The sequence below is a fragment of the Penicillium subrubescens genome, assembly GCF_028828155.1.
Source record: "Penicillium subrubescens strain IBT 31985 chromosome Unknown utg000002l_segment0_segment0, whole genome shotgun sequence".
Classification (NCBI taxonomy): Eukaryota; Fungi; Ascomycota; class Eurotiomycetes; order Eurotiales; family Aspergillaceae; genus Penicillium; species Penicillium subrubescens.
This window is the reverse complement of record NW_026643152.1, coordinates 7572029-7598158: the sequence shown is the minus strand read 5'-3', so window position 1 is coordinate 7598158 and position 26130 is coordinate 7572029. Positions and strand designations below refer to the sequence as shown.

The 26130-nt window shown below is 47.5% G+C and overlaps 10 protein-coding genes across 10 annotated transcripts; 6 read left to right on the top strand and 4 right to left on the bottom strand.

Moving 5' to 3' along the window:
* Nucleotides 1-230: 230 nt before the first annotated feature.
* N7473_004071 (putative C6 transcription factor) lies at nt 231-2857 on the top strand (the record flags this gene model as incomplete). The annotated part of the gene is made up of 4 exons (XM_057150011.1): nt 231-1099; nt 1163-1422; nt 1479-1704; nt 1768-2857. 4 exons carry the CDS (start codon nt 231-233, stop codon nt 2855-2857), a joined length of 2445 nt encoding a protein of 814 aa, XP_057013665.1.
* Nucleotides 2858-3317: 460 nt separating this feature from the next.
* Nucleotides 3318-4671, bottom strand: N7473_004070 (fumarylacetoacetate hydrolase family protein; the record flags this gene model as incomplete). Its single annotated transcript, XM_057150010.1, has 3 exons — nt 3318-3862; nt 3929-4267; nt 4326-4671. The coding sequence occupies 3 exons, from the start codon at nt 4669-4671 to the stop codon at nt 3318-3320; spliced, it is 1230 nt and encodes a 409-aa protein (XP_057013664.1).
* A 726-nt stretch (nt 4672-5397) lies between these two features.
* On the top strand, nt 5398-6105 carry xanA (isonitrile hydratase-like protein xanA; the record flags this gene model as incomplete). Its single annotated transcript, XM_057150009.1, has 1 exon — nt 5398-6105. The coding sequence occupies one exon, from the start codon at nt 5398-5400 to the stop codon at nt 6103-6105; it is 708 nt and encodes a 235-aa protein (XP_057013663.1).
* A 1105-nt stretch (nt 6106-7210) lies between these two features.
* Nucleotides 7211-9373, top strand: xanB (isocyanide synthase xanB; the record flags this gene model as incomplete). The annotated part of the gene is made up of 2 exons (XM_057150008.1): nt 7211-7799; nt 7851-9373. The coding sequence occupies 2 exons, from the start codon at nt 7211-7213 to the stop codon at nt 9371-9373; spliced, it is 2112 nt and encodes a 703-aa protein (XP_057013662.1).
* A 2195-nt stretch (nt 9374-11568) lies between these two features.
* Nucleotides 11569-14406, bottom strand: N7473_004067 (Ergosterol biosynthesis ERG4/ERG24). Its single transcript, XM_057150007.1, has 4 exons — nt 14051-14406; nt 13695-13999; nt 11874-13644; nt 11569-11781 (listed from the first exon to the last, which is right to left on the bottom strand). Exons 1-3 carry the CDS (start codon nt 14146-14148, stop codon nt 12539-12541), a joined length of 1509 nt encoding a protein of 502 aa, XP_057013661.1. The 5' UTR covers nt 14149-14406; the 3' UTR covers nt 11569-11781; nt 11874-12538.
* A 657-nt stretch (nt 14407-15063) lies between these two features.
* N7473_004066 (C-8 sterol isomerase) lies at nt 15064-15417 on the top strand (the record flags this gene model as incomplete). The annotated part of the gene is made up of 1 exon (XM_057150006.1): nt 15064-15417. One exon carries the CDS (start codon nt 15064-15066, stop codon nt 15415-15417), a length of 354 nt encoding a protein of 117 aa, XP_057013660.1.
* A 1371-nt stretch (nt 15418-16788) lies between these two features.
* On the bottom strand, nt 16789-17501 carry N7473_004065 (glycoside hydrolase family 11 protein; the record flags this gene model as incomplete). The annotated part of the gene is made up of 2 exons (XM_057150005.1): nt 16789-17191; nt 17245-17501. The coding sequence occupies 2 exons, from the start codon at nt 17499-17501 to the stop codon at nt 16789-16791; spliced, it is 660 nt and encodes a 219-aa protein (XP_057013659.1).
* A 1884-nt stretch (nt 17502-19385) lies between these two features.
* Nucleotides 19386-20860, bottom strand: N7473_004064 (Zn(II)2Cys6 transcription factor; the record flags this gene model as incomplete). The annotated part of the gene is made up of 3 exons (XM_057150004.1): nt 19386-20101; nt 20217-20646; nt 20700-20860. The coding sequence occupies 3 exons, from the start codon at nt 20858-20860 to the stop codon at nt 19517-19519; spliced, it is 1176 nt and encodes a 391-aa protein (XP_057013658.1). The 3' UTR covers nt 19386-19516.
* A 232-nt stretch (nt 20861-21092) lies between these two features.
* On the top strand, nt 21093-22865 carry N7473_004063 (MFS transporter; the record flags this gene model as incomplete). The annotated part of the gene is made up of 2 exons (XM_057150003.1): nt 21093-22099; nt 22150-22865. The coding sequence occupies 2 exons, from the start codon at nt 21093-21095 to the stop codon at nt 22793-22795; spliced, it is 1653 nt and encodes a 550-aa protein (XP_057013657.1). The 3' UTR covers nt 22796-22865.
* Nucleotides 22866-24009: 1144 nt separating this feature from the next.
* N7473_004062 (MBL fold metallo-hydrolase) lies at nt 24010-24864 on the top strand (the record flags this gene model as incomplete). The annotated part of the gene is made up of 1 exon (XM_057150002.1): nt 24010-24864. The coding sequence occupies one exon, from the start codon at nt 24010-24012 to the stop codon at nt 24862-24864; it is 855 nt and encodes a 284-aa protein (XP_057013656.1).
* Between the last annotated feature and the right edge of the window lie 1266 nt (nt 24865-26130).

The window sequence follows — 26130 nt, the reverse complement described above, 5'->3', positions numbered from 1 at the left end:
ATGCAATTACTTGCCCACAATGCGATTCTAAACTGTGTCATGGATTGACGCACATATCCGAACTATTTACAGGTGGCCTAGCTTAGCCTTCGTCTTCACTCCTTCCGTGCTGAATCTCCTCTTCCGCTCCGAGCCGTTCACGGTCGCGATTGACGCCGACGCCAACGCCGACGGGCGCACGAAAATCCTGAAAAAGCTATACAGAGGGTAGAAAGGATAATCGGGACACAATGACTTCGCCATATCACCAACCTAATTCGTTCTCGCCGTCAAATGTGGCTGCAGCAGCATCAACGCCTAACAGGTCGGTTTCCGACTTGCCGCAAGCTCAAGTGGACGCCATCATTCGTACGAAGCGCAAGGCGCGCGAGCCCAAAGCCTGCTACCCATGTCATGCGCGCAAAGTGAAATGCGATCGGAATCTTCCTTGCGATGGATGTGTCAAGCGTGACCATGCCGACCTCTGCTCCTACGAACGCCCCTCCAAGAAGCGCTCGCAAGCCTTTCAAGAGAGCCCCATCGGTGGGGCTTCAGCAGCGTCCTCGGCAGAGCAGCATCTCTCCTACGGATATGACGATAATGAAGTGCAGGTGAAGCCTGACCCTGTTCAGCATTTCCCACCTCGAATCAATGGTACTCAAACAGGCGGACGTGTGTCAATTGCTAGGGAGGAATGGGATAATGTGCGCAACCGACTGCGAGAAATGGAATCCACAATCTCCTCTCTGCGCGTGGGCCTGGAACGCGCTGAAGAAGGACCCTCTATGGCAACGGACGGTGGGACCGGGAGCGTACAGAGCGGCGATGCAAGCTCCCGGGCTAAGGGCGTATCGCCGGAGCGTGAGGGCATTCACACCACAAATACCCTCGGCAAAGGCACCGTTCATCTCGGATCGCGATCGGTCCTGGCATATATTTTGAACAATAAGTCGGGGTCTGATCAACTGCAAACTCTATTGGAGGACGGAATACTGCCCAAGCTTGGGCTTGACAACGAGTCTGCGACTTACCCATTCGTGGATCTGTGGTCGTCGGACATGTCAACGTTTGATATCAGCGCTGTCTGCAGCGCACTCCCAACTGATCAGCAATGCAGAGAGTAAGTTGAGATTCTCTTTGAACATTTTTGAAACTTCGCATCTAATGGTGACCATCGATACAGGTTTTTTTATTACTACAAGGATATTGCTGGCGCGATTTATCCTGTTCTTGAAGACGTTCGGCAGTTCCAAAACACACTTGAGCTTCTCCTGCAGAACAGGACCGCCTCAGGTGGTGTCTATCGAGAGGATGTTGACGAAGCGCAAAGTCCTTTCGGTGTGAGCATTGCTTACCTTGGTTTATTATTCGCTGTTCTCGCTTCCGGCTGCCAGTCGTCCGACCTCGGAAGCAAGGAAAGAGAATTGACTTCTCAAGTCTATGGTATGTTCGGTAGAGATTCGATTGAACTTGCTCCAGTTGACTTATAGTTGTTATAGTGTGCTGCTCTTATCAATGCCTTCGCATGACAAATTTCCTATCACAGCCGACCATTGAGGCAATTCAGACGCTTCTGGTTATTGGAAATGTATTGTCTTACAATATGAACCCCGGGATTTCATACGTCCTGTTAGGCATGACTCTTCGTATGGGCTTGGCTCTCGGCTTGCACGTTGAGTCGAGTCGGTTCTCGTCACTCGAGCGATATCGGCGCCGACATGTCTGGTAAGAGTCTAGCAAATTAAGCCCTCTATCAGTCAAGTTGACTGGATCTAACTATATTGACAGGTGGTCCATGGCATGGCAAGATAGTCACTTTTCTCTGTCTTACGATCGTCCCTCTACAACTGCTGTCAGCCAGCCCGATATTGCGTATCGGGAAGGCTCGAGACCGGGTGATCTGTCGTACTTTGAGACTCTATGCCGAGTGATCTCCTTGGCATTGGAAGTCGTCCGTATTCGGATGCTAAGCCCACATACCCAAATAAGCTTTGAAAGCATACAAGGATACAAAGAAAGAATTCAGAAAATCATGGTCGAAGCAAAACCACACTTGCGAGATGCGCAATGGTGTACGACTTCGCCCGAGCACTTGGAACGAGTCGTGCTGAAATTACACTCATCCTACATCTCTTCTGAGCTTTGTCGACCATCATTGAAACCGAATGTGGATGCCAATGACGCGGATACTGCTAGCATGCGGCGGGACTGCATTGTCAATTTGATGACAACCGTGGAGGCTTATATCGAAATGTACAATATCAGCTCACATGCGGCCCGATCCTGGATTGCGCTGCAGCGAGCAATCAGCTCCGCATTCCTCCTTGCTGTCATCGAGGAAGCCAAGCACGAACCGAGGGTTTGGAGCCTTTTACGCCAGCTAGAGTCTATCATAGCCCAGCGTGCTAGCAACGAACTTGCCTATGATACTGCTGATGTCGCCGGTACCGGTAGCAGCATTACCTCGCCGGCCCAGGGCGTAGGCACCTACGACCCCATCACAGGTGTGACTAATCCATCCCAGCCGATCCTAGATCCCACTTCACCTGCTGCAATCAACCCCGATACTCAAACACAATGGGCCAAGTCGTTGGCGAAAACGCATCGTGCTTTGCAGAAGCTTCTTACGGCATTTGGAAACCAGCACAGCCGCGGAACAACGGGGCGTAGCCCTGCATTCCATCAATCAAACCTCAACGCGACCGCTGCCTCCTCATCCTCAATGGGAAATTTCATGCCTCCTGTGTCGGCAAGCATGACCCCTAGCGTGGGTTCTCTTCCACCACCAACCCCAGAAAGCTCCGGCAGTGGCGAATGGACAATGCCCAACCTCCTGGACCGCGCGTCAGAGTATATTCATCCACCGCTCTGGGGCTAGGTTGGGAATAGTCTGGGCTTTCGAATTTTATATTGCTTCTCCTTTCAGCGTGGTTGCGGAGCATGAACTGGCGTCTGTGGGTTTTTTGGTTGCGGCAAAAGCTAGTGGCATCGTCTGTTTATTGAATGTCGTTCGTTGAAGGGTACTTTTCGATTTTCAATCCCAAAACACTTCACTGTTACGTATAATTGATCGGCGATCATTTACTCTTAATCACTCAGTGCGTGATGGGCAGCGCATCAATATCACATGACACTTGAGACCCTTCAAGACCGCCTGCCTCTATTAACATTTCGGGCTGCTACATATGGCTACGTGGCTTACGTATTTTTATGCCGATGACACTCAACAAAACGCCACTTGCACGAGGGTGGCCACTATCGGCCACCGCATACATGTTTCCGATAATCTATTCTAATGTGCAGGCATTCTAGCTAACAGAATGGTAACCAAGATCATCTTAAAGCTTCATCGAGGGCTGAATCTCACCAACGCACTCGCCAAATCCGATTCCAGAACCAGGGTCACCCACCACAGCTGTCATGCGAACTACATCCCCGTCTAACAAGAAGTGCCTCTTTGAACCATCGACTAGAGTGATTGGTTCCTTGCCAGCTTTGGTAATTTCAAGCAGACAACCGTAGCTGCCGTCGACTGGGCCGCTGACCGTGCCTGTGCCAATGATATCTCCAGTCTGGATGTCGGCTCCAGTGCTGGCAAGATGGGCGGCCATTTGACGTCCGCTCCAGTGCAAATCTTGTGCCTTTGACTCGGTGACTGTGGTCGCTTGTGTTCCTGTTAGGATTTCCACTTTCAAGTCAATGGCATAGCTAGACGCATCGATATCTTCGAGATGGCTTGCCAGCACAGTCTCGGGCTTCGGACCCGGGACCTTGAATGGCTCCAGGGCATCCAATGTCACAATCCAGGGTGAAATGCTTGTTCCAAAGGACTTGCCGTTCAGCGGTCCCAATGGAATCATCTCGCATCCTTGAATATCGCGTGCTAAATACGAGATTTGGTCAGCATCAATCTCATGTCACCTTCCCTTTACGGGTAGAAAATACTCACCGCTCCAGTCATTCAGAATGACGAAGCCGAAAATGTGCTCGTCTGCATCTTTGGCGTTCAATCCTTGCAGGCGTGAAAGTCCCTTGCCAACGATGACACCAATTTCTAGTTCATAGTCCAGGGCTTGAGATGGACCATACACAATGGGCTTCTTCTCCGTTGGCGCAGAGCGATCAAAGAAATGCCCTTGCGGCCGGATCACCGGAGTACCCGAGACAAAAATGGTACTTGCTCGGCCATTGTATCCGATTGGAAAGTTGAAGAAGCCGGGAGGAGGGGACTCGTCATTAAGGATGGCTCGGCCTGCGTTCCGAACGTGGTGCAGGCTGCACGAGAAGTCTATTCAATATTAGACCGTGTTTCCTCATCAGAAGTTAAAAGTACACCACCAACATACCTGTAAACCCGCCTACAGCGACAGGCATATGAAGCGTCACTGCACTAATGTCTTCGGTGAAACCCGTTGGCAGGGGTTTAGCCAGTGTCTCTTGTAACACCGTGCGGACCTCACGCTGGGTGCTCTTTGGCAAAGCCGCGTACTCATTGAGGCTGGATTTTTCGAAGATAACCTCTGGTAGGCTCGCTACCTCAGCGAAGACACCCGTCCGTTGCAAGTCCGCAAGAAATATAATGTTGTTTTCCAGTCGAGTTACACATTGCGGGCTCGGATGACTATTGGACGAGGCTACCCCGAATGGGATATTCGCGAGAGAAAAGTGGCTCTGGTACTCGGGGGAGGTCATGATGAAGTCTTTAGGATTGAATTCGACTCTCTAAATTTACAATCTTCCCAATAATAGCGCCTGGCTACATTCTTATTGCGCAGGGTCTCTGCATCCCCCACCATCCGAAGAAGAAATTGCGGGGAGTTCGGATGAAGCCCACATCCCGATGGCCATGACTTGCCGGCCCAAATTCCGATTTCAAGCACTGTTGTTGAAGTATCTGCTTGGTAAGCCCCACAAAATCATCAATTGCCTCGGTTTGCCTGCAATGATAACCCAATTGATGCTTGTACGGTCCAACTTCCCTTCGTATAATCCTGGTTACGAGGCAAAACTCAATCTCCAGGAACCCTTGCATGAACCACTTTTCATCGCCAACACCGCGATCATTCCTTCTTCTCCTTTCGACCGAGTACGCCATGGGTGAGGACTGGATTTGAAATTATGCATTTAAGTTACATGCGCAAATCGGCGCCATGGGAAGCCGCGTGCTCATACAGCGTCGGCTTATTATCTCCTAGAGCGGACAACGGTCGTAATATCCACCGTGGAGGTAAAATCTACTTCCAGAGTTCTCATCTGCTCGTGTGGCTAAAAGTGAACGAAAACCTGGAGATTGCTACCTTTCAGATTGTCTTTATCTCTTGTGAATGATTCGACTCCCCGGCACCTTTTGACGACTGTAAGCCTAGCATCACATATCTCGATACTAGACCACAACACACTAGTTCAACCAGTGGAAATATGTCTACTACGACTGACAAACAATACTACCATGTCGGTGTTTTGCTCTTCCAGGGCGCAGACATTCTCGACTTCGCAGGCCCCATGGAAGTCCTGTCACATGTCTCACATAACCGGAATCCAGACGACCCTGATCGGATATTCACCATAAACACTATCGCACAAAGCAGTACCATTCGTGCTGCAAATGCATTGACTGTGCGGGTAGATGCATCCCTGGATGATGCGCTGGAGAATATCTCCGACTACGACATTCTAGTCGTGCCAGGAGGGCCGCCCTCTGTACTACAGCCCATGGTCGATGCCAATGTGCCCGAGATTGAGCTGATCCGTAGGTTTGCACGTCTACCCCGAGTTACTTCAAAGCAGCCACGTCTGTTATTCTCGGTTTGTACCGGCGCTTTCTTGCTTGGTGCCACGGGCGTTCTATCGGGTCTGACTGTCACCACTCATCATCGAGCCATCAATACTCTCCGGGATATATGCACCAAATTTGGGAACAAGAGCGAACCGTCAACGAACGTGGTTCATAACCGCTATATGGATGGCGGATTTATCAAAGGAGATGCTGTACAAGTCATCACAGCTGGGGGTGTTAGCTCAGGCCTTGATGCCAGCTTCTATGTTATCCGCCTGCTAACGACTACGGAGATGGCTGCTTTTGTATCTCGGGTGATGGAATATACTTGGAATGAAGTAGACAAGTGATCCTAAATCTAGGAACGTATACTTCCCAAATTTATGGATGTAGCACGCTATTCGCTTATGCTTGAAACACTAGAGATTGAATCAAAATGCTCGGCAGCATGTGGCCTATTGGGTCATATGAACAACACGCGATCACCAGACAGCAAGATACTCTCCCTAATTAGTTTAAGAAACTTTCTATCGGCACTAAAGTATCATCCATGTGCTCGGTGAATTTATACTAGCATTGACGCCGCGAACGCCATCTGAGAATGTTTATGAAAGTACTCTCGTATACCGACGCCCAGGGCCATGCTTCAAGTAACGGAGGCCGGCGTACTTGTGGTTTAAAATAACATGGTATATCCTTGAATCGCCAGGTAAAGCTATTCAGAGTGCCTAGTTATTCTTTTCAGGTAACTACAAGGGGCTCTCGAGCCCGAACCTAGAGGAGTATACCCAGTCTCACCCCCCTGTAAGTCAATTGTGATACGTAACTGCAAGTCTCGTCACCGGCAGACAGACCTCTTCGTTTTGAAAGTATGTTCGGGATATCTTTTATTCTCTGTCGCCATCTGATCGTATACGAGTTTTGCTGACACCTTTGAGACCGCATCGCATCCATTCGAGGTTGCTCATTTGTTCGCTGTTGTTGACCTACTCAGCAGCACATGGCAAACTGACACCCCTATCAGTCAAAGTCCTCTTATTTGGTTCTATTCTCAGAAAATTTCGTACTTTAGACTTTTCCCAGAGAAAAAGAGTGAGATCAACACGGCGAGAGTTGTACAGACCCAACGAACTAGCGGTCTACGACCTTTTCCGTTCAGCTTCAAACCCTTGATCTTAGTCCGCCATAGGAAATAAGGGTCATACGGCTGAGCTTTCTCTACTGGCGTTGTCAGTTCTCGAGAGATCTGACCTTGACTCGGATCGGGTATATAGCACCAAGTTGTGCTGCAGCGACTCGAGACTTTTTGTCTGGCTATCTGCACTTGACAGATAAAACAAGGCAATTGAAGTCTTCTCTACTGCTTTTTGGCATTTTGGAAAATTTCACCAGCTTGTCTTTGTCACGAGGACAACGATACATGGGTGTGACCCCATTTGACTTCCAAGCGTCACCATGATTGCTCCGACCCCCCTTGCGGACACGGCCGCGGCCCAATATTTGCAGAGTCCGGCCAAAAATGGCATTATTACGTTTGACGAGCGCAACAATACCGATGAAGTTCCGATTGATGTATCCATTAGTGGCGCGGAGCCCCCTTCCGAATCTGAAAGTCCCAATCCTGATCGAATTACCGCAAACGGCAATGCCTCGACACAACACGCGCAAACCGCTCTCAACGGCCAGACTCCACTTAATCCTCTCATCGATGCTCACACCGGCGATCGAAAAATGGCAGTTGAAATTTTGAAGGTTATTGAGAGTTACGGCGTGGACTATGAAAAAAATGGTGGTTCCTGGAAGGGGTTGGAGTCATTCGTCCCTATAGTGGTCGAACAGGTCAAGCGCCAGGAACCCATCCGCATGATTCTACCCGCCTTTCCATTCAAATCACCCAACTCACGAGACAAGGTGCTGGGTACATTGCCTGACTTCGGTGAGGAACTGGCGCTTTTCCATCTGAACGGGTTGTGTCAGAATATCGCCCAAGTATATGAGCCAGGAGCCAATGTATACATCAGCTCGGACGGTCTAGTCTACAATGGTATGTAAAATAATGCCGAGTGCTTCACATATCTCTAACACAGACTCTCAGATCTTCTTGGGGTTTCAGACGAAACTGTCTGGGATTATGGCGAGACGCTGCGAAAGATGGCAGTGGAGAAAGGCCTTCGTCATGTGAAGTTCATTCGCTTGTACGAGCTTCTTGAGCACCCTTGGTTCCCAAGCAGCAGCCCAGAGGCTGCGAAAGCCTTCTATCTAGCTCACGCCAGCTGCCTGCGTCGCGAACTAATGTTCGCCTTCGGAGATCCGACTTTCAACGCCGACGAGGCTATCAAGACCGACAATGATACTTGCCTGACATATCGTGGATATATCAAGTTCCTTACCAAGGATCTCGCACATCAAGAAGAGACTCAAACTCTTTCAAAACGTGCGAGACAGACTCAGATCTCCCAGATCGCGCGCAAGATGATTATTCGCGGGAAGATGTTTGCTGCCGCCATCAAAGCCAATCGGGGCGACTATGTTCGATTATCTATTCATGAATCCGCGGGTGAGAAGAAACTTTCAGTTTCGCTCATTCCACAGATTCGTGGAGCCCTTGGATTTACGCCATGGCATGCTTCTGTGGCCATTGGTCTGAACGGCTCATATCGTACTGTCCACGCTGAAGATGTGCGTGAAACGCATGATCTGATATATAAGAACGGCCAGCCATACTTCTTCCGGGAGAAATCCGAAACCTTCGATTGGTCTAAGCATGGCCTCTCTGTAAAATTTGAGCATCTTTATCCATGTGGAGTCATCATCCGTCCCACCGATATCGACGATCTGAACCCGCGACCGTCTATTAGTGCCATCCCTATGCACAAGGTCCGGAAGATCTCCAATAGCATGTCTCCTGTGGTTTTACGTGGATTCGCAGAGACACTTGACGAAGACTTATATGTCAAAGCTGGAACTGAACTGGGTACCATTCTCCCGTGGAGCTTTGGCATCATTCAGAAAGTGCGGGATGCTGGTCGCGTGGATAAAATGGGTAACAATGTTACCTCCAACGAGGCTATGCCAATGCATTTTGATGGCATGTTTAAATTCGAAGAAGTCACAGATCCAGTTACTGGAGAAACTAAGAGAGTTCAGCGCCCCCCTGGCTACCAGGTTTTCACTTGTCCGGCGACCGCCCCAAAGGGCAGTGGATACACCCTGTTCGCCAGCTCGCGTCTCTTCTTCAGATATCTCCCGCAACCCTGGAATGTGGAGCGTCTGCAGAAAGTTACCTGGGCTATGGATAATGATGGCTTCTGGGATGCAAAATTGAAGAGTCTCCCGCTACTTGTGAAGCATTCTGTTTCGGGACTTCCTTGCCTCAGATGGCATCAGCCATGGGACTCCACAAAGACTAAATTCTCCACTTGCGATGTGAAGATTGAGAATGAAGACCCGAGCCTCGTTCAGATTATTGATCGCGTCACATATGATCACAGAGTCTGTCTTCGCTTTGAGTGGGAGAAAGGTGATCTCCTGATCAGTGATAACATTGCCATGTTGCATACTCGCACGGGATATAAAAGTGACTGCGAACGAGAGTTGTGGCGCATTCACTTTGATTAGGTTGATGAGACATGGGGGTATAGGATGGCTCACAGATTTGTTTTGAAGGTTTACTATGGCTGTTCCGGGTAAAGTCGCTCGCTCATTCTCTGCCACCAGAATGTTTCTTAAACATATCTCTAAATATCTCTATAAGTGTCTTTCTAAACGTCTTTCAAGTCATGCTTCAAGTCATGCTTCAAGTCATCTGACGAGTCATCTTACTAGTTATCTTGTGAGATCTATGGACTATATAAGCTTCCTTTTTCACTACATTCTCTTCTTTTCTCCTCCCCTTTCTCCAACAGATTTTACTCAACTAATTCAACGGCTCGGTCTCGCCGTCTATGCCTCAAAGGTCAGTCGTTTGTCCATTCCCCGTTTACAACTAGAATATAGGGACCTGTGAAATCGACGCCGAAAATGGCAACCTCTAGCGCCAGAAACGGCTGCCTTTCCACCCGTAACTTTGGACAGCGAGCCGTTGCTTAACCGCCCGCTCTATTGTACTGCCCCCTATTCTACACCTAACCAGCACTGTTAGTTATAATCCTCTTATCCTGCTGTTGACGCTCGACTTCAACGCTTGTTCCCCCTGTTTCCACTAGCGACTAAACGACGCCGAAAATAGCTTCCCTCTGTATCCTAATCTAGGGGGCCTCTCTATCTCGCTTAGCCTAATCGAGCGCCTATAAGATACCCCGTCCGCCCTCTCTTCCGGTGTTTTTTAATACCCCTCTCCCCTTATCCCGACCCTACTACCCTAATCGCCCTCGATATACCTATTCGAAGGTTATTTATCAGAGGATTTAAACCTTTACCTTTGTATCCGAGTTCACTTTATAGTGCCTATATCTGTACCTCTAGCTTAAATTAATAAGCATTAGTTCTAGACCGATCCTATCCTTTACATAGAAACTTAGGCTAGACTAAATTATTTCCGCAGACTTAGATAGCTCCCTCTAAACTTTAAGCCTAGAACGCTAATAGGAAATACTGTGGTTAAACAGTACTAGCGGAAGTGGGTTTTTCCCTGATAATAAAAAGGTTCGTATTTAGGGACTAACGCAGAAATAGATATTGTATTTGTCGGATTTACAGGGTCGGCATAAACCCTTCGGCGTGAACAAGCAAGTAATTATACACGGTCGGTCAAATCAGTATACGATCCGGCAAAGAATCGTATAGGGCAGGTCGAACGATAGATGGAGGGGGGTCGGCAGTATTAGATCGATAGTAATCAGGTAGGCAGCGTACAGTATTAGACTACTATACAATCAGGTAGGCCTCGAACTCTCTCTTAATCAGGTCAGGTCAGACGATCTGATTGTAGTAAAGCTAGAAGCTAGCAGTCGAAGCTTAAGAAGTTGTTATATTTCCTTGCAGAAGGGTAACAGTTGTCAAAGCAGCGTTATCGCTTAGTTTTAGCGGCGTGAATATCACTCTATACAGGTCTAAATCGGAGTCAGTGAAGCGGGGTGCGCGAGCATATAAAGATTATCAAAAAAAAATTGATTAAAAATGGAGGCAGCCGTGAGGAGTTGGCTAACAAGTATCGCGGATTTCTTGAGGATATGGCGGTCTATATAAACTTGATAGAAGCTCACACTGTTAAGTGTTTCTTGTTTACCGAACGGGGTGTCTCGTTCTTACCAGAACTAAGTAATTAGGATACGTATTTTCTGAAGACGGTAGGATAACCAAATGTGAGAGATGATTATTTTTAATCGTGTGGTTGACTCCACATAATGTATCGGTTCGCGATTGCGAAGTGTTTTCTGTTTCAAAGGCAAGATAACACTGGATAGATTTGTACAGCGATGTACTGTATGTTTAAATTGCAGTTTTGGAAAAATCTCTTTATTTTGTCTTATAAAGTACAAATTCTTTCACTGCCACCGATTGACAAGTTGCAAACCTGGAATTATGCGTTACTAGCCATCTTTAATATAAGTAAGATTTGTCCTCGAGGTAACACGGTCTCGATATCCGATAATGGCTTGCATAATGGCTTGCAAGACTCACAAAGTTTTAATGCTCTATGGTACAGTATAATACTGGGCTATTGTGCAACCCCAAGAGGAGACTTTTTCTACAAGTGCTAATATAAGGGATAGGACATGGTCAATCTGCAGAAATCTTCGAACCGAGTTTGTATGTGCGAGAGATCTTCCACAGTTTGTCAAAGGAAGTGGAGTTTGAATTCGAATTCCTGTCTGGGTTCTGGCCAGCCTATCCCGATACTGACACTACTCTGCTGGGTGGCAGCCTGGGAAAGACAGAGTAGCTCCCTGTGATTCCATGAATTACTTTCATCACTGAAAGTAAACTCCGTGACTACCTTTTCAGCAGCACGCAGGGAAAATCTTCGATACGGTTTCGTTGACGATAGACCCAAAGTGTGCTGCCCTGGACCTATTCGAGAGGATCTGTAAAGTGGTCAATATATATTGATCTAGGACCTGATGTTACGCGGAGCTTGCTGGTCACTGTGAGTAAGTAGGATACGGATTGGTAATACCTTATTGTAAACGAGTAAAAATTGCTGCATTACAGGTACTTTGGATTCGCAGAGAGACTTTCTCTGGGGCTATTCCGTGGCTCAATTGCAAAGAGTCCGTTGATAACGGCAACGGGCGTGTTCTTGTAATCGGGTCTTCAGTGGCCGTTGGCTTTGGCTCTGAAACTTGTGAAGATACATGAGAAGTTGAATCGCATATTGTGGTCGAGGAAACTGAAAGCCGAAGTAAAGTACTTTCGTATCGGGATTGAGGGTAGAGATGCCCAAGACCTACAACCCTCGCACCGATAATTTGTCGAGCTTGGTTCAGGAGTAATGGGTTGAAGTTTTTCTGTAGGCCCTTTATTTGCAGAGGGTTAGGTAATCTCCAGCTTCGGTATAATTTTCCATGGGTTCGTGATGTGTGTAACTTTCCATGAGTCTTTATGAAAGCTAAATTTGTTGTAGTGTGGAAGGAAGCTTGATTCACCTCCTTGAGGGAAAGCATGAGGGCAGATATACACCGCGTGGTCCAAGTTGATTTCCAATCAAGTCTTCTTCTCATACATAGAGTAGGAATTGCTTCCGATGTTGCGGCTTCATTCCTGAGTAGCCAGTCCCTGCTGTAACAACAGATATTACTGCAAAATCACCCAGCTATAGGTACAATCCCTCCGGTTCGTAGACTAGTAGATACCGGGGACGATGCGGCTGGGAACGATAGACGTATAGCGTTTCCAGTCGGCGCCATATTTCCTCTTGCACTTTTCTTCGTCCCGTCCCTCCCGGTGTATAAGCAGGACACCGAAATAAAGCATGAAAAAGTAAGTGAAAACAATTCCCCACCCGCGCACTTCAGGGGTCTGTATGGCCTGCTTCTGTACGTGCCCAGCGCTGTTAATACTTTCAACCATGGTGTAGCCAGCAAGCCCGGTGGGCAATGAGTACGACCATGACATCAGCCAGTCGCCGAAGTAGTTGATATGGCGCGCCAATCCCCACCAGCCGGAAATCATCAGCTTAGAGCCACTTGATGTCTGGATGTATTTGATATGCTTCACACGGGGGTCATTGGGGTCTGTGCGGAAACGGTTCTTCTGATTGTTGGCGCCGCGGAAGATCGAGTATCCCACGCCAGTAATAATCAAAGTTAACAGAATATCTTTCAAGCACAATTCCAAGGGGAAAACGGCAAGATATCTGGTTTGTAGATTGTAGATGAAGGGTACCCACACCAGGTGTCCAAAAGAAAGCATATAACCGAATCCATCCATAATCACATCCATAGTAGTTAGAACCGCTCGTTCAAGGTACAGCGCATCCAGAACGTAGAAGGTTTGGAATGCGGTTGAGAGTGCGATAGAGTTTGAGATGTAGCCATACGTTCTGTATTGGCGGGCCATGTTGGACAAGTTCAATATGATCCACCCAAGCAGTCCTGGCCTCATCTCACACCATACATTGATATCAATCGTCCTTGAGGCCTCGTCGACAAATAGAATAGGCAATTTTACCCGCGGATTCAACTCCCGGCCTATGAAGAAGTCATAGAGAGCATTTCCGGTTTGGCCACCCGGTGCCAACTCCCTTAATTCGGGATTGAGCTGATCAGGCTCAGGGACTGAGAAACTTTTTGCATAAACAAAGGTGGCGAGGATCATGCAGATCATCAAATTTGCCGTGATAATCTGTAAGTAGTTGTCCCAGAGAAAAACCCATAGGACGCAATCAGCGCCGTACACGTATGTGCTCAGAGCTAAACCAGAGAGGATCCAAATGGCAGAAGAAAAAGCTAGAACCAGATTAGGCGTTACCACAAAAAGAGAATCCGAGGATTCATACCGTTGAACTTGTAGCGAAGCCTTCCTTTGCAGGCCAATTCAGTGCCCTCAACCACCTCGCCGGGTAGAAACACGTACAGAGCCAGACTGAGTAAGTAATAACTCAGCACCCACAGGGTCACCCGAATGTCAAAGAAAGCTTTAAGACCGCCTTGGGGCCAACCAACTTCCTCCTTTAACTTATCAAGAGACAGTGTCGACGGATTGAGCAGCGACGGAACAGGGCAGCCAGACACATCATTACAGAGGAAGGTGAAAGCGTAGATAAGGGTTGAGAGACCAAAGATGAATACAATTGCACCGAGACTGACGAACGTTAATCTTAGGGATCAGCGCACGACAATTGGGAACACATACGGCTTACCAGACTCAGAGTCCCGTGTCCCCTGAACCGATTGAACCCCCTGAACCGATTGAACCGGGGCCCTCTTTTTGGAAGCCTTTCTAAGCACCATGGTATCTTTGAAATGAGACGCAATACCTCTCGAGGGAAGCAAGTATGGGAGGGCTAACGCAGGAGCGACAAGAGCTGTCGCAAGGCCACACCTATACCAGAGAACCTACCGAGGAGGCAGGAAAAAACGAGCACTGTGGGAGTCTCAACGGCTTTGGAACTACGGACTCATATATATGTTGTGCGCTGACAGCACGGCCGCATAGGGAAGCTTCCAAGAGTGCAAGCTGGTGGTCAGAGCCGGAAAGGTCGGTGGCCGACGTGGGACTGCGGGTATTCTCGATTCTCCACACGGGCCATAACTGTCGCGGTAAGAAGCAGCCATGTGGGTCTTAGGTGGATGATGTAGAATGATTCGACGACAGTTCTGCCAGAATCCATCTATTAATATAGATCCAAAATATTAATATTTGCACGTTGTGTTCAATATAGAGCAAATGAATACTCTAATCAGGCTAGCGCAGATTAGACGTTTCTGCGCGCACGTGCTTCTACTAAGAACAATATCCAAAGTTTAATCAGAAGCTACCAAGAACTATCCTTTTGGTGCTCCAAAGTGAGCGATCAAATACAGAACCAAGCACGACATACTAATATAGTTAATGTTCCAGATGACACATCCGCTGGCCCCACCTCAGTCCACCAGCTCTGCCGCCCCAATATCGCGATCGTCCTCGTCATTCCAATCGTTCGCAGCCCGCGGAAAGCGAGACGGGTTGTTCTGATTCGGATTGGGTCGATCCGACATGGCGTGGACCGACCCTCGAGAACCGATAATTTTGCGGGGAGCGTGTTCGCTAGGGCCCAGGGGCGACCGTCAATAAATTCAATTTTATTATTAATTTAGGGGTCCAACGATTTGCTCACCTCCACCTCACCTCACCCCCTTCCCCTCTCCTAAATCACGAACCCCCCGATGCCGTCCAAGTCCTCTGGCAACAAAATGTCCGCCTCTGGATGTGGCTGCCGCTACTTTTCTCTCTGGAACTCAAGTCTGCTCGCGGTCTTCCTGGCGCTATTCTCTGCTCTGTACAGCTTCCTCGACGCGCGCCTCGACCAGTTCTATATCTTTTACCCTAAGCATTTGCATGATCTGTCGCAGTATACTATTAAGACTTATAGCGAGGATACCGGCTCTATTATCAACTTTATCGTTGCTGAGCTGCAGGAGAAGATTAGTGAAAAGTATCTGAGCACCGAGGAGGAGTGGGTGTTTAACAATGCTAGCGGCGCTATAGGCGCGATGTACTCCGTATATCATTCACGCTAGTAAGCTACTCTCTATCTTGTAAGATTATTTGTATAACAAGCCATCCGGCCACTCCTGACAGTATACTGGCAAATATACTCCCATAATATCCCACAGGGCTACACCCCGATATAGAGCGAGCCATAGGTACGACTTGTGAGGAACCTTAAGGACTACTTTTGGCAAACTTATTTTCTGCGGTGAAAACGTAGGGCGTCATGTGGTACATTGGCACCTGTCTTCTCACCAAAGCCGAGGGTGTCCCATGTTCCCTGCATTTTCGCTTTAACGCTGGCCTAAGGCCTAAGTAGCCGGTACGGCTTTCACCAGAGGAGAATGTGAAGGCAAGAGACGTGGGTGACTAGATGCGAGGAATTGTGACTGCACGGTGCAATATTGTACGTAAAGTTACGGAAGACAGCAGCCGAAGCTGATTGGATCTATTTGAATTATAAATAGCCCAAACAATAAAACCAAACTAGAAAGCTAAGTAACAGCAACCGAGGGTTTAAATGCACTCGCTGCGCTCTAACATATCCGTAAAACAAGGCGTGCGAACAAGTTACAGTGGGTCATGGGGAGAAGGGAGCTAAAGAGCCGAAGAGCGGCAAGTACGCTAATACCTGCTACCTGTCAAAGAAGACCCCAGAATGGATAAAGGACAAGACTTTGTATATTAAGATTGTGTCGAAAGCAGTAGCCTTTTGGTAGGATTATACAAACCTGACCAATGAAAGGTGGAAGGGGAGTGCGCAGGAAGAACATTTAGGGGAGCAATGCAAGAGGAAGATGACAGCGCCGACGGCACTGCCGGCACAGGAAGCGAAAAGAGGAGGGGGACTGAGTCAATTGCTATATCTAGAGCAAGCTGACGAAGACTATCCAGGGGAAGAAGAAGAAGAAGCAGCAAGAAACAGAAGAAGGCCTATATAGGCCTAAGCACAAAGAAACGAAACAGATCTGGACCTAGGAAATCACCCGCAAGCATCATGTAGGGCCAAAGAGGACGACAAACCCTGCAAACCTATCGAGGTCAAAGGGATCGAGTCATCCGAACAAAAGAAAGGGAGGGAACGAAAATAGGCAGGATGGGTAGTGCTATTCTACAAAAGCAGGCCGACTGTTATAACAGCCAAGCCCAAGAAGGAAATGTTCCAAATAGCAATCAAAGGGGCACGTGGACAGCGTGGAGGAAAGGCTTATTGGTGAGTATGTTGCGTAGTGTAGGCTCAAAGAACTAAAAAACCATAGAATAAAGTCTCTGGCAGTCTTGTCGAGTCTCAATTTGTTTGTCTGGCATACCAAGAGCCTTTGTACAGATCAAACAGGAACTTGTCCCTGACTCACTCTAGGTTGACGGATCCATAGTTCCCAAGTCCCTCACGCTCATATTTACCAAACAGACATATGAGCGCGTCCACTGCTCGAGAAGCCCTCGGTTGAAAGAATCTGGTAGTCATGTGCGCCTAGATTCATTCCATGTGAAGCCCAAGCATTGAAGTGGTTGGCAGTGGTAACGGTTCCATCCGAGCGTTTATTGCGGCGAATAGACCAGTACTGCATAAAGGTTTTCTTTGGGCCATCAATAGAGGGCTGGTCGACCTGCAGGTGGGTGAAGATATCATAGACTGATCCATCGCTAGCGAAAGATCCCTTGTAGGTCAAGCTAGGGCCGGGGTTGTAGGTCCCGTAGTTCTCCAAGATGTAGTATTCGATAAGAGGGCCCCTAGTCCAGCCATACACGGCAAGATAGGCATTTCCAGAAGGTTTGAAATCTCCAGCATAGTGGATGTTGCTATTTGAATGTCAACGATTTGTCAGGCGGAATGCCAAGTGAATACATCTTACCGGGCACTGCCAGTACTCCAGCCCTTGCCAGAGGTGAAATCGCCGCAGTTCTCCCAAGACACGCTGTATTCACCGTTCTTTTCATTGTTGTACTCGACCTTGCCACCACCGTCGGTCCAGAAAGAGTAGTGATAGCCATTGCATTCTCCAGTCTGGCTTGTATAGATAGCTCGCTTCGCCACATTGATTTCAGTGGGAGCTGCGAAAGCACTTACGAAGGCACAAGCAGCCAAGAAGAGACTCGAGAAGGTAACCATATTAGAGAAATGACTGAGCCACTTAAAAGGAATGACTGAGTAAATTGGGAAATGATTGTACTTAAGATTTGTCTCTCCATGAGGGAAGTGGCCTTTTTATAGTACTGATCGATGTAAGGTGCCTGTTCCTACCGTATCACAAACCCTGGATGTCTTGCTTTAATTTTAAGCATTATCAAAAGAACCCGCACTTCCCTGGACCCTTGTCCGCTCCTCTAACTAAAACAAGAATGGCGTAGATGGAACATCTCCCGCTACCATACTGGGTGATGGCTATGGTTTAGCCGGGTAAATGGAGATCACTTCCATACCGGTGCATTCGACGAGCGTGGACTGGAAATTGGAAGGAAAAAGTCGTTGCCTAGTGCTGTGGAACCCGGGGCAGTTTGAGATAAATAAATTCGACGGGGAAACACTGAATGAAGGACATTATGGAGGGATTACCGATTCAATAGACCCACAAGGGTGGAATTGCACCCAGGCTTCCTCGAGGCGACTGTGACCGACGTCCGGATCCTAACCTCCCCCGGGACACCGGAAAAGCGACATCTGGAATTCTGCCCCCCGAACGAAACTACTCTACGCCCCGGCAATCGTCTCAATGTTCTCCCAAGCAACCTACCCAGCGCGGTCTCGGAAACGCTGGCTCGACTCCATCTCGCACCTGACCATAGCATCACGATCGATTCGTATAATGCGCTCGGTCTGCCCCACGCCACGGTGTGGGCGGCCGAGCTTTTCAGCTCGTACCTCAAGCTGTCCTAACTCGCAACGTGGAATGTAAGTCCACAGAAATCTTTTCTCCTTTAGCTTCAGCTCTACTCCAGGCATTTAGCTAACAAAGTACTTGCCGTATCTGCACCGCTTAAAGGAAACAAACGAGAGTTACTCCGTTTCCTCGACCTTCACGACCCAATCATCCGCAACAAGCGAGTCTCGGTACTGGATCTTCTCGAGCAATTCCGATCCATCCCACTTCCTCTAGCCACATTTATCTCTATGCTTCCCACGCTACACGTCCGCCCGTACCCCATTTCTATGGCCCCTTCCTTCAATCCCTTGCACAATTTCGTGACATTTTCTGTCAACAACGAGCCATTGTGGAAAGGCAATGGCCCGTATTTAGGTGTCGGATCAAACTATCTCGCTTCGCTAACAGCAGGATCCATTCTCTATATCTCTCCGCAGCCCGGTAAAGGCGCTTTCCATCTCCCTACTGTCCCATCTAGCGAAACGGTCATCATGATCTGTGCGAGAGTGGCCTAGTCCACTTCCGCAGCTTTATTCAAGACCGTGTGCTACTACAGTAACAAAGCAAAGCACTCACTTAGGCGCTATTATTCTTCGGGTGTTGCGGATCTCATCTGGACGACCTTTACCACGAAGAGTCATCCGCGGTTGAAACAGCCTGCGTGGTCAAGGTCCGTAGGGCGTACAGTAGGAACCTTCGATATTAAAAAGAAGAGTCGGTTTATATGTGTTTATATAGAGGTACGCTGGACTTCGTTACGCATTGCTTAGAAACCCTATATGTTTTGCGGGGGCCATAAATAATCATGGACGGGTCGGCAATCCCACCCGGACAGGCTGGGCCGATCACTTCACGGCCATCCCACCCGATCATGGATGTAAGGGTGAACGACATAATACATGACTTCCTAACCGGTGACTGTGGGCCTCGGGGTTGCGAAGGTGCGGGTCCCATTCGGCTACGTTGATTGACAGAAGAAGATTACAAAGGTGTTTGTCAAACTCATGGCATAAAAGTCTCCAAAATGACTGGCTCTTGAATTGGAAAGTTGTATAGCCGATTAGAGAGCAAAACCATATATGTAGTACTATAGAAACATGGATTTCCATGAAAAGACCGGGTTAATCAATGTAACACTCTTGTGTCTTCACATTTTGCCACTCTAGCATGAAAGAAAATAGCAAGGGAATATGTTCGATCGTTGCCTTTATAGGATGCATTTTGATATGTGGCTAAATAGCCGCATTTTCTATGACAGTTTCTGCTATATCCAATCAAAGCCAACTCGAGCGTCATGTAGAAGAGCAGATGCTTGAGATATCCAGTTTTTCGCATCTCCGTTATCCCGTCCCACCGCGGATGAATCATACTTGTTTAACACCTCAGACTCCCCACCCAATGGAGCATTCCACAGCTCATCACTGTCTGGCATGCAAAAGGACAAGTCGGCCAGGGTCAAAAGATCATTTCTGCCGCCATTGGAACAGTCTCCGCTCAAGTCAAAGGAAGTGGGTGTGGACAATCGGCACACCTTATAGAGGGCTAGTCCAAATCTCTTAATCTCTTCAACGCTCAGATATACAAACGCGAGTGGTGCATCGGCATCGTGTTGCAGAAGCATGTTAGGGTAGTAGAAAATATCCCACCTTCGACAGCTTTGAACAAGCGCAGCCAGGAGGTCATATTTGTCGTCTGGTAATCGGCATCGCATGCTCAAATCTGTACTGGAATTCTCTCTTGCAATGAAAAGAGAAAGAATGATATTCAAGAGCACACTCTGAAATGATGTTATAGGCCACGAGGTATTTGTGTGTTGGCGTGGACTCGAGTTGGAGATGCACCATTGGTCCTAGAGCAAAAGGATGATATCAACACACAATTCTATATGGAGTTAATGTTATAATGCTTCTTCTTCTCACCATTTGAGCGTAAAATGCGGAACATAGTCTATTATGTAGACGTACCGATGCGTCTCGTGCCTCCTGAGTCCCTTTCACCCAAAGTCCAATTGCGACAACGGATTGAACAAGTACACAAGGTTCCTTGACGAAGTCAAATGTGCTTCGATGGAGAAACGGCCATCTTGGATGGAAAGTATTAAAGTAAATATCAATATAGTCATGAGCAATCCACCGGGGAGCGTCAGAAATGGAATCATTAATCCTGGAAATATGCGGCAAAGGGCAGAGATCATCGATCGAAGATTGTTGTTCGCTTACGGTTTCACCCCCACTAGGCACACAGAAGACGCCGCGATGTTGACAGGCATTGCATGGTAATACACCTTCACAACGGACTTTCCGTGCATGACATGCACTACATGCCCTAAATTTTCGAGTCGGTGGCAGTTCTCTTTGCGGATGGTAAGTCCGGATGTGGCGTCGCAACAGGTCACTAGTTACTCTCTAAGTTGAAAATTTTCCCACGGGATTGAAGAAACTACTCACTTCCTGGTCAGGACGCTCTCACAATAAGGACAAGCGACATGGATTTCCTTATCGTGATGATTACGATGTCGATTCAGGTGCTCTTTACGCCGATATTTAGCGTTGCAATCTGGATAGTCACATTGGAACCACAAGGGGACAATATCGGCAGGAGGCGGCATTGCGCAGAATTTTGGCAAACTTCTGGATTTCACAACTTTGTGAAATGGCAAAAGTGAAGGAGGCAAAAGGGAGAAGAGAAGGTAATGACTGAGAGCTCCGGTGGGGCCCCGAGGAAGTCACCAATGAAGTTCCACCGGCCATCCCACTTGATGAATAACTTCGTGGGTGGCGCTAACTCAATAAATATCCGTGGATAAACCGGCAAGTGGGATAGGCCGACTATTTACGTGTATGTATATAAATGGCAAACCTTCAAAATGGAGTTACTCCTTAAACTACCTCCACTACCTTGGTAAGATCTCTAGGCAGTTCAGTGGATCTCAATTGGAGTGCACCATAATGCCGGACTTCTATCATCCGGGAACATTGCGGAACGACTCAGAACAAACCGACAACGTCGATGTCGGCACCGAAACCTACTACGCCTCACATCTCGAACCAGCAATTTCCAAATTGGCCAGCATACATGCACCTCCGGAATTTGAAGTTTACTGGGGCTCTGAGGACCCCGAAAATCCCCGCCTGTGGCCGCTTTGGTACAAAGGCCTCACAGTCGCTGCTATGAGTCTTGGTGCTACAGTTGTCAGTCTCTCCAGCACACTGTATACATCTGGGATTCCAGGTCTACAGGAAGATTTTTGCGTTTCGAAGATCGTGGCTCTCCTTGGTGTCACCACTTACCTTCTTGGAATGGGAATTGGCAGCATCATTTTTGCTCCACTTAGCGAGCTTTTGGGACGGCGGCCAGTCTATATTGTCTCAATGATAATATTTTTGCTTTTGTTGTTGCCCGGTGCTTTAGCTCAAAACATTGCTTCAATCCTCGTGAGCAGATTCTTTGGAGGGTTTTTTGGGAGTGCATTGATGGCGAACTCGCCCGCATCTGTGAATGATATCGTCTCGGATAAGCACCGTGCTTTAGCATTCGGCTTCTGGTCTATTGGCCCAACCAACGGCCCTGTATATGGCCCAATTATAGGAGGGTTTGTGTTCCAATATCTCGGCTGGAGGTGGACAAATTGGATTGTCCTCATCATTGGGGGTGTGGTCCTGGTTCTGATAGCCTCTGTTAAGGAAACATACGCCCCCGTGATCTTGAAAAAGCGCGCCGAGATAAAAAGAAAGGAGACCAAGAACCCCAAATGGTGGACACGCTATGACGATGGTGTCGGATTTGCATCTTCACTGAGAATCAATCTCAAGAGACCTTTCGTGATGCTCCTAACTGAGCCAATTTGGTAAACTATCTCCCTCCCATGCTACAAAGCCGAGGTTAACATTCTCTTAGTATTTTTTGGGATGGCTACGTTGCGATTGTTTATGGCATCCTCTACCTATGTTTCGTTGCCTATCCAATCGCTTTCCAACAAGAACGTGGGTGGTCGCCAGGCATCGGTGGTCTTTCGTTCGTCGGTATAGGCGTCGGTGTCTTGATCGCCATTGCATGCGAACCTTTGTTTCGTAAAGTGATCAATCTTCATCTCAAGGATCCAGAAACTGGCATGGTAGAACCGGAGGCTATGGTCAGCGTCGTCTTTTTTGGTGCCACTCTTTTAGCCATTGGCCAGTTGTGGTTTTCCTGGACTTGTACTCCAAACGTTCACTGGATCATCCCTATCCTAGCCGGTGTTCCCTTTGGAATTGGTAATGCATGCGTCTTCATCTACGCCTCAAACTACATTGCCCGGTCTTATGGCATTTACGCCGCATCTGCGCTTGCAGGAAATATGCTCACTCGCAGTATCATGGGAGCATTCCTCCCACTTGCGGGACCATCAATGTATAAGACTCTGGGCTTGAATTGGGCAAGTACAATCCTAGGAATTGTTGAGGCAGTATGCATTTTGATACCAGTTGTCTTCTACTTTTATGGACACCGAATTCGAAAGGCGAGTCGCTTTATCAAAGAGGTAGAAAAGCTACAGGTAGTTTGAAAAAAGTTATTACACAAATGTTATATGTGCTTTATATGTGTTCAAAGCACAAATTGATGTCTACGATAAGTCATTCTATAACAACGTTCCAGAATTTGTCTACCTCCGAAACGGTGGACTCGTGGCAATCCTATAAGATAAAGTGTCCTGACTAAAGACCAAGGTGCAGTTGGGTATAAAGTCTAGAGATGTTACCTTTTTCTTTTCGTGGTTGCAACGGGATATCCAGAATAGGATACAGAATACATTTAGTCGAAGTAATCTTTCGAGCGCAGCAGATAGCAGTTGTGTTGTTATGAAGGTCATATACTCAACATATATTCTGACTCATTGCGTAAAATACACACTTTACGGAATCTAGTGATCTTGAATTATCCCCATCACGTTAATCCGTAAACGGCCAGATTCTCCGCCGAGTCTTTTGTGTGCAACCTTGGAAGTGGCTACGAAGGGGCATAGTGCGCAGAGTCGTTTTCACGATATGGAGGCATTAAATTCCTGAATTTGCCTGGCAGAAAATAAGGATACTTGAATTACCATTACAGAGACCTCAAAGTTAACTAATAAGAAAAGTACCTTGGTTTTCGGGCAGGTAAAATGAAGCTTCTAATCCTGTAAAAAATTCACATATCACCACGTTTTGGAGTAGCTTACTAGTTATATATCTCTCGCCATATATGAAAATGAAGCTTTTGATCTTATACAAATTCGTGCATCTCAATTATTTGGTGGTATACTACACTCATTATGATGCACCAAAAGCTTAATGTATGAGGTCATCGGGCATGGTCATTCCGTGGGTACACTGTAAATAGATGTCTACAAGCGGTCTAAATTCAGGCATTAAGGCTTTAATATGGTGAAACCGACCCTGCGCACCACGCCCCTTCGTGAAATGGCAATTGCTTACTCCGTAATGAGTGGAGAAAAATTACTCAACGTTATTCACAACCACCAGACCGTATTGCTGAATAACGCCGTGGACATCCCGCACAGATATTATAAATTTCTCTCCATTTTCGTGGCAAAATGAAACTTTATTCCCACGGGTGGGATGAGCCGAACTTACGTTATCAGTAGGATGAAACATAATTTCTAATATTTTCAGAAAAGCAAAGTATTTAAACCTCGGTTTCCCTTTAAATAGACGGTCTTAATATTCCATTTCGTTGGCTCAAAAGTTTACATCTGCGACTTTCGCTCTTACCGCAGCCATGGCAGCAACCATTGAACCAACCCTTACAATCACACACATTACCACTGCAACTGCCATTCTCAACATTGATGGAGTCAACTTCCTGACAGATCCCTTCTTCGGGGCCATCGAAGGGACAGAGTATGATTCGACCGCGGTCTGGGAGCAAATGGATTTGAACCCGTACGGTCTTGACAGCATCCCGCCACCGCCGCACCTTGTCAACAAGCAAGGACCAGCGCTTCAGCTCAATGAGCTGCCACCTATCGATGCTGTACTTCTTAGCCATGAGGATCACCTTGACAATTTGGACCCAGAAGGCCGTAAGCTGCTGGATGGTCGGAAGGTCTTTACCACCGTGGACGGGGCCTCCAACTTGCGCCCACGCCCAGGAGTCATTGGCCTTCGCCCCTGGGAGACTGTAACTTCTTGTATCGGAGGAAAAACGTACCGAATTACCGGTACCCCTTGCAAACACTTCCCAGTTGGAGAAGTTACGGGCTTCGTCCTAGAGACTGATTCGTTCGGTGTTGATCCATCGGGCAAGCCTAATGCAATCTACTTCTCTGGAGATACCGTCTATATTGATGAACTGCAAGAGATTGGAAAGAGGTGGCACATCACTGCAGGAATTTTCAACTTGGGAAATGCTACCTTTGAGTTCCCAACTGGCCCTATTCAGATTACAATGGACGGTAAACAAGCTGTTCGGCTTGCCCGTGATATTGGCGCCGATGTCATGGTCCCAATTCATTTCGAATCGTGGGATCACTTCAAGGAGGGCGGCGCAGAGTTGCTGGAGGTTTTCACCCAAGAGGAATTTCTGGACAAGGTATGCTGGACAGTTCCTGGCGTTCCCAAGGTTGTTTTCTGATTGTGAATCTCGTCAATATTGCGGCCCTATGGCCCTCTTTCTGCTTCAATTTCTCTCTTTTCTCCCTTTTTTTTTTTCTTTTTGCGTTGTCGTTCTCCCTCTTATCTCAGATAGAACTTTTTACTCGTAAATTGATATAGACAAATTTCTCAGATCCAAAGCTAAGATTTCACGCTCACTAATCCAATTCGTATTCTCCAAGAAGGAACGTATCACGAAACAGAAAAATAGTCCCCTCGGTAGAAATAGGATCTCTATAGTACTTGGAAGGTTGCGTGTTTTGGAGACTTGTTGATGATGAGTCATGCCAGCACTGCTAACTAATAGATAGTACCGGAGGAATCACCGGGAAATCACCACCATCAAACATCGACTCTCGCTCGAACAATATCCTGACGTACCGAAACCGTACAGTTTGCAGGTAGGGGGCCAAATGGAATTAGTGCCATAGGCGATAGTGTAGCCCCAGCCTCCACCGACTTCTATTCCCTGCGTAAGAGCTGGCTACACTGTAGGAAACAGAAGGAGGACTTCAGTTTTTACCGGCACCATTCAATGATCAACAACCGTTAGTAAGGAAGAATAATTATGTATTAGACAAGGTTTCTAGGCTGGGACCCATGGTTTTGGAGCCGAGTGAATGTCCACTTCTCGTGAGAAACCCGCTAACAAATGCGCTAGTCATATGAATAGAGTAAACTATCCATTGGGGACAAGATCTCTTTCTAATCTCCACGTTTGACCTTCAATGCCATACAAAGCAGGGCCTTATTCAACGGCTGAAATGCCGCGCCACTGCTCGTTTGTTACTTTGTTGACCTCCTGCTTTAAAGGATCTTTTCTTGGTGGGTTCTGATTCTTTTCCCTCTTTTTCTCTCTAGTCTTGATACCTTCATTGAATACTACCATGTTGATCTGACATCTCCGTGCCTGAGTGTAACACAATTCAAGATAATTAAGGCGACTGAAAGGATGTCCAATCGGTATCCGCAGTGTGCTGATATTTTCGGTAAGCAATGGAGCAAAATCATTCGTCATCGGTAACTGAAGTTTAAATTCTGTCAAGTTGGACTGAGGCACGTAGCATAACGACATGAGCATCGAGTCGATCGATGCTTTCGTCTTATCGTGGGACAAGAACGTCAATGACGGACCACGGAAGTCGAGAGCTTTGAGATTGGGAATTTGGCGCAAGCATAAAGACAGGAAGCCGGCAAGGTCTTCCGTGTATGATATAACCTCCCCTATCGAAGCTGAGAAGGAACC